The sequence below is a fragment of the Austrofundulus limnaeus genome, unplaced genomic scaffold (assembly GCF_001266775.1).
Source record: "Austrofundulus limnaeus strain Quisiro unplaced genomic scaffold, Austrofundulus_limnaeus-1.0 Scaffold253, whole genome shotgun sequence".
NCBI lineage: Eukaryota > Metazoa > Chordata > Actinopteri > Cyprinodontiformes > Rivulidae > Austrofundulus > Austrofundulus limnaeus.
The window spans coordinates 694002-701172 of NW_013952655.1; the positions used below are offsets into that span (position 1 = coordinate 694002).

General features: G+C 36.8%; 1 protein-coding gene across 2 annotated transcripts in view; it reads left to right on the top strand.

Moving 5' to 3' along the window:
• Positions 1-500: 500 nt before the first annotated feature.
• Positions 501-7171, top strand: part of ceacam1 (CEA cell adhesion molecule 1) — a 6814-nt gene continuing 143 nt past the window's right edge. The window contains exons 1-12 of one of the 2 annotated variants that reach the window (XM_014020483.1): positions 506-742; positions 1001-1294; positions 1391-1672; positions 1759-2022; positions 2736-3011; positions 3148-3399; positions 3496-3771; positions 5091-5342; positions 5457-5732; positions 5876-6127; positions 6222-6506; positions 6837-7107. In XM_014020483.1, coding sequence (XP_013875937.1) covers positions 694-742; positions 1001-1294; positions 1391-1672; positions 1759-2022; positions 2736-3011; positions 3148-3399; positions 3496-3771; positions 5091-5342; positions 5457-5732; positions 5876-6127; positions 6222-6506; positions 6837-7107 — 3029 coding nt within the window. In that variant the 5' untranslated portion in view covers positions 506-693. Of the gene's footprint in view, positions 743-1000; positions 1295-1390; positions 1673-1758; positions 2023-2735; positions 3012-3147; positions 3400-3495; positions 3772-5090; positions 5343-5456; positions 5733-5875; positions 6128-6221; positions 6507-6836; positions 7108-7171 lie in introns of both variants that reach the window. The other variant, XM_014020484.1, reaches the window with a different exon arrangement.

The following is a 7171-nucleotide window of genomic DNA, read 5'->3' on the forward strand; positions in this document are numbered from 1 at the left end:
TATATAAGGTGTTCTGAACCTAAAATCTTTCTTTACACTCTTATTGAAAAAAAAATTTTTTCTGAATTTGCTTCAGTGCTGGTTAAATGGAAACAGTTGTTTGTGTTCTTAGAAAAAAAATGACATCATAGATTTGTGGTTACAGTAAACAGAGTAAGAGAAAGAACGTGTCCATTAGGGTACAGTAAATCCAGTTTGACCTCATTGTATTTGTTCGGCTCATTTTCAGATAATCCAAAAACTTCCCAGAATTAAACTGTATTAAGAAATAGTTAAATTTGACATTCTTATTCCACCATTCTTATAATCCTTCAGAGATTAAACAAGTTTCATGAAAAGAGTGTGTGCATTATTTTTGTTGTCTGTAGCTCCGAGCTCGCAAAATCCTGCCGTGATTCTCTGTTTGATTAAAAGTTGAAAAATGATGGAAAAGTTTACAGTAAATAAACACTCCTGGTAATTCCAATAAAACTTTGGTACATCAGGGCAAAACAAGGCGTGGCAGCATAAGTTGGGCCACGGTGATGGAAGACGGGAACGGCATTTGCATCAAAAGAACTGAAAGCTGCAGAGCAAATATTTGCTCACTGGAAAGCTGGGATCAAACATCATCTCCAGAGTTGAAATTGTGAACGAGTCTGGACCTTTTGGTTGATGAAGTAGTTCTCCTGTGAAAACCGAGTGAAGAGCAAAATGTCTTCTATTGTTTTTATCCTGATTTTGACAACCATCGCCTTTGCGGGTAAATTTGGATAATCTTTTGATTTTAGATTTTTGCATTTTTTTAATTTGTTGTTTTTGAGGCCAAAAATTCAAGATTTTAGCTGCTTTCAGTTCATATTGTAGGATGAAGTCGATATCCTAAAAAATTTTAATGCTCCTTTTTTGCTTGTTTATTACATTCTATTTTGATTTTGCTAAAGCTGCTAACACCTTGTATTTAGTTGTGTATAATTCATCAACTGCTTTTCTTATATATCTTTTTGTTGTGTGTTTTTAGGTCATGTTCACAGCCAAAGAATATATACCACCAAAAACATTGTAGCAGTGGGCAGCAATGTGACAATTTTCAGTGATACACCTATCACATTGGGGATATGGCTATTCAACAATGATATCCTTGCACTCATTTACCCAGGAGGTCAAGCCATAAGTAATGCATACAAGGACAAGGTAACATATGACCCAGCTATGTCAGCTCTGACTATAAGATCAGCTCCATTGAATTACTCTGGAGTGTACAAATTAAATCAAATAAATGTGTTTACTGCTGACGTGACCATCACAGTCGAAGGTAAGGGCTCCCACTCAAGTTCTGTTTAAAGGTTGCAACTTTTCTACCGAAATTCACAAAACCTGAAAAACGTCTCCACATTTTGTCTCTTTGCAGAGCCTATTACAAATGCGACTGTGTCGGCTCAGAGAAAACACCTGGTAGAGTTTAATGACACAGCAGTCCTCACGTGCTCTGTGGCCACCGGTTCTCCTCTGTTGTATACATGGTTGGATGGGAACTCTACAGTCATTGATGGTGGAAATGCACAGTTCAGCAATAAAAATGCCATTCTTACCATCCCAATGGTGACTCGCTATAATCAGGGCCCTTACAGGTGCAATGTGTCCAATGACATTGGGTATGAAGTTAGCCCACCTCTGCAGTTGAGCATCAGTTGTAAGTTTGAATTAAAAACAAATGTATATGAAGCCATTCATTTAAAGATACGCAGCAATGACATCAAATCTTCCTCTTGTTCTTAGATGGTCCAGAAAACACCATRATGACGATCATGCCTGAAAGGAACATCTACATAACAGGATCTAACATCTCACTGTCGTGCTCAGCGGTGTCCAGCCCTTCAGCGACGATCCAGTGGATGTTTAATGATATGTACCTGAACCAGCATGGACCACAGCTCAACTTAGAGAACACCAATGAAAGCCACTCGGGAATTTACAAGTGTTTAAGTTTCAACGCAGTCACCCTGAGGTACAACAGTGCGAGCAGCATGATTCAAATTATGGGTAAGATGTTTTTGTTTGTTTAGTCTCATTTAATGTCATGAAATGTCATATTTTGTGGAATAGAACAACACAGATTGAAGAGAAAGTGAATTCAACATTCATTTCTATCGGTTAAAAAACTGACTATAGCATTCAATGTTGCAAAGCAATTGCAGCAAAACCTTTGATGAAACAATCCAAACTTTGCATTTTGTTAATATGTTATAAATGAATGGCATATAAAGTCATTTTTAATCTTTTGAGGTGCTGCTGTTTTAAATTTATCATCTTGTGTTGGAGACCATAAACTCGTTCTTCTGTTTTCTGCCTGTATGTTGAGGTAAATTAGCAAAAAGCCGCACCCAGTTCAGTATTTAATGGATACATTCAGTACCTAATGTAAGAGTAAATAGGCAATAAACATGACGTTTCCAAGGATCTTGGTCAGTTTATTGTTGTAATGACTCAAATGCATGAATGGAGGAAGCAGTTTTGGGTCATTGGAAAGAACATTTAACAAATATAATAAAGACAAATAGGACTACTGTAAAAAAGGAAGAAAAACAATAGCATCAAAACTCTAAACCATATTAAGAAAATGCTTAGCCAAAAAGGATGAAGTAACACAGATTTTGATTTTCTAAATGCCTTATTTTGTCCACAAAATATACCATATTCATGAAACCCTTCTATATATGTCTTTTTTAACTGTCTGTTCTTGTCTTTTGTTGTAGATCCTATCACAGGTGTTGTTGTGAAACAGACTGCTGGCCCAGCGATACTTCATGAGCTGTTCAGTTTGACTTGTGATGTAACTGGACCTGTTGACAACATTTTGTGGTGGAAGGATGATCAACTCATTTCTGCTGACAACTCAAAAGTCTTTGACATGACCAAYAAAACGCTCACTCTCAGTCCAACCCAGATTTCTGATTACGGATATTATATGTGCAAGGCTTTTAATTTTGTGAGCGATTTGATCAGCAGCCCCTATGAGGTTCTTATTAACTGTAAGAATTGTTTTTTTTTCCTGCATTATTTATATGCCATATATTGTTGATAAATCGCAACAAAATTGGGACATTTAAATATTTTATATAAACTGATCAGAGACAAATTCTTAATTTGTACATTGGCTGTTTTCAGATGGACCAAATGTGCCAATCATTGTGGGACCAAAGGCAGTGCTGAGAGAAAACAGTGCCACACTCAGTTGTTCAGCAGATTCAGTCCCTCCAAGTGTCTTCAGTTGGCATGTCAATGGTTCTTTGGTTTCCAATATGTCTGAGTATATCACCCCTCCTTTATACAAAGACATGGACTTGACATACATCTGCATGGCCTTCAACAACATCACTGGCAAAAGCAGCACTGCTTCCATTACGCTTATAGTTATTGGTGAGACTTAAATGGATTTTTATACTGATACAAAACATTTTTCCATTTACAGAGAAGAGATTAATCTAACATCTGTGACTCTTGCTTTGTTTTCAGATCCAATTGAAAATGTACAAGTAGAGCCTCAAATGAATTCTTCCATTGAAGGTGATCCATATGAGTTAACATGCAACATAACAGGACCTGTTGATTTTATTTACTGGATGAAAAACGGTGAACCACTTCAGACAGACAACGGGACTATTTTCAGCATGGATAATAAGACAATCATGTTCATACCAGTGGACCGCTCAGATGCTGGAAACTACCAGTGCGAGGCTATTAATGCTGTTGATAACATGACCAGCGCTCCTTATAATCTGCTTGTTAACTGTAAGTATGATAAACAAAGTCTTTTTCCTGCTAATAACTAACTTTTATTTGATATGGAGTTTTTTTATTTAATCTCAAAGTTAAAGTGGACATGCCATGCAAAATTCACTTTTTAGCTGTTAAATGCATTTTGTTGTGTACTTAAAGTCTCAAGAAGTACGAAAATTTTTAATTTAGTTCCCTTGTTTGCATTTAAAGAGACAGCGTCAAAACGAATTGCTATGAGATACACCTCAGAAAAAGGGGTGAAAGAGGGGCTTGTGGAGTAACAATAAGGAGTAATTCAAACCAAAGGATTACAGTTCCACTTTAAACAGACCCCAACACAATGATTAATGCAAAATAGAAAGATTTAAAAGCATGACATGTCTCCTTTAAAATAAGAGTTTTCATCTACTGGTAGTAATTCAACATATTGTTTAAATTAATTTTTAGCGTGCATTTATTTGAAAATAGTTTATTACATGTAACACATAGAAGATTACAGTTTAAATGAATTGTAAATCTGCTGTTTTATTTAGACAAATACCATGGATAAACAAGCTTTTGTGGATGCTCTTTGTTCTGCTGTCTTAAATGTGCTTCACATTTATTGACGTTTTAATCAAAATATAGTTAAATGTATGCATGAAGTCTAAAAAAATCAACAGTTCAAATAGATTTAAACTTTGGTGTTGACTATTTAGAAATGCAGAAACTGGACAGACCTTTCTAACTTTCCATTAGTCATCAATGACCAATTGCTTTGCTGTCCAAAAATAAAAATAGATTTTGTCTGACAGAAACCACTGGATTGAGCAACACACTTTACAACAAAAAAGCTTTAAGAAATGCAGTGCAAATCTAACAGAGATCATAGATTTACACTGCCAGTAGATACTATGCAAACTTTTTATTTCTTATCTAAWAGGAGATCATAATTTTACACAACGTAGGACGGTATTCATGAGCCATGTCTAAATAGCTACCAATTTCAAACTCAAGATTGATGCAAATAACTATAAGACAGTTATGACATAATGTTTTAGAAGCTTTATTTATTCATCCAAAAAGAACCACGTTTTGCAAAAAATACAAATAAATAAATAAATAAAATGTTAATGCTTTTATATTTCTTTATCAGTACAGTATGCAGTGCTTCATCAGTGGTTGGATATTTGCAATGTATTTCTAAAAATGATGACAAGAATAGTTGAAGTTAAACTGTCCTACGCTTTCACACGCCCCCTAGTGACAAAAAGTAATAGCAGCAACAAAACAGAAAAAAATGCGTTCAGTGTGTAACCTTATGATCATTTACTAAAAATGTTTGTTTTCAGATGGACCAGATATGGCAACTATCATGGGACCCCAGCTGGCAAAGATAGGAGACTCTGTCACACTCAGATGCTATGCAGCATCCATCCCCTCAAGCCAGTACGAGTGGTATTTGAATGGTTCTCTGATTTCCAATGTGTCTGAGTGTATCACCCCTCCTTTAAACAAAGACATAAGCTGGGAGTTTATGTGCGTGGCTTTCAACGACATCACCGGCAAAAGAAGCACGGCCTCCACGGTGCTTACAGTTATTGGTGAGACTTGAACAAATCATTTTTAAATTGAAGTGCAACTTTTCTTACTTTTTACAAAGATGAACAGTTAACACAATATAGCAATAAATAGTGTGAATTTTGTTTTGTTTTCAGATCCAATTGAAAATGTGCAAATAAAGGCTCCAAYGAGTCCTTCCATTGATGGTGGTTCATATTGGTTAACATGCAATGCAACAGGACCTATTGATTTTATTCACTGGATGAAAAACGGTGAACCACTTCAGGCAGACCACAGGACTATTTTCAGCATGGATAATAAGACAATCAGTTTCACGCCAGTAGACCGATCAGATGCTGGCGCCTACCAATGCAAGGCTATGAATGCAGTTGAAAACGTGACCAGTGCTCCTTMCAATCTGCTTGTTAACTGTGAGTTTGTTTTATGCTCTCTTATTTCAGTCAACTTTTACAGTACAGTACACCATATAATTTAAGTGTTTAGTATTTCTTAAATGATACAGGGACAAGGATAAGAAAGAATCTAATCATGGTTTATTCCCTTATTTTTACAGTTGGACCAGATACACCCATCATTTCTGGGCCAGCTTATGGTGAAACAAGAAATAATGTTGTATTGATCTGCRATGCCATGTCAGTGCCTCCCAGTTCTTTCAGCTGGTGGTTCAATGGAACCAAGATAGCCAATACTTCAGTRCTAAATGTCGGACCTTTGTCTCTAAACATGAGTGGGAAATACACTTGCATGGCTTACAATAATGTGACGGGGAAGAACAGCACAAACTCCACGATGCTCTCAGTCATAGGTATCAGAATGTGGATGCTGACAGAATAGAATAAAACATTTTGAACRAGTCATGGTAATACCCTAATTTACTTGTTTTTTTTTTCTGTTTACAGAGACAATAACGTCAGTGACGATCATCAACAACACAATACCGTTAAACAATGTGAACTTCACACTCACATGTAAAGTTCTTGGGCTCTATGATGCAATCTACTGGATGAAAGATGGCATGATCATCAGCAGCAATGCCTCCAACACCAACTCATCCCTGTATCGTGTTGTAAACAACATGCTTCTCTTCAACCCTGTGACAGTTCAAAATAATGGGACCTATCAGTGCGTYGCTATCAATAAGGCTGCTCATCATCCAAGCTCTGACTACATTCTTCGTGTGAACTGTAAGAACCATTGGCACCAGAGTGTTGTTTATAATTTGTTTTAGAAAATTGCTGTTGCATGAAAACTTTAGTCTTCTCTGTAACTGGTACCTACACACAAGCACTTCATGTGTTTCAGTACATTATGCAGAGCAGCTTTTTTCTCATTCAGTAGGGTTATAATACCCCCAACTGCTCCCTGGGCACCTGAAATCCCACTGCTCCACTTGGGTGTTTCTCATGTGTGATGGGTCAAAAGCACAGAGCMCAAAWCTCATCATTGTACAGGAAYATGCACTGATGACAATAAAAAGTGCATTTAATCATAACTTTCTTTTTATCTGTTTGCAGATGGTCCTCTGAATRTTTACATCGCTGGTCCAACAACAACAAAAGCAGCCACCTCGAGCTCAGGAAATGTGTTTCTGACGTGCTCTGCTGAGTCGCACCCAGACTGCGTCTTCCGCTGGTACCTAAACAAAAAGTCTGTGCCTGTAGGGAACGGAGCAGTTCTCACTTTCTTAGCAGGAAAGCAGAATGAGGGGAACTACATATGTGAGGCAACAAACCCTGTGACAAACCTCACATTGACCCAAAATAAAACTTATTCTGTTGCTGGTGAGTAAATCTTACCACTCCTTTTTTTGTTGTCTTTTTCACTCTTAATTTTAATCTACTTTTCTTTA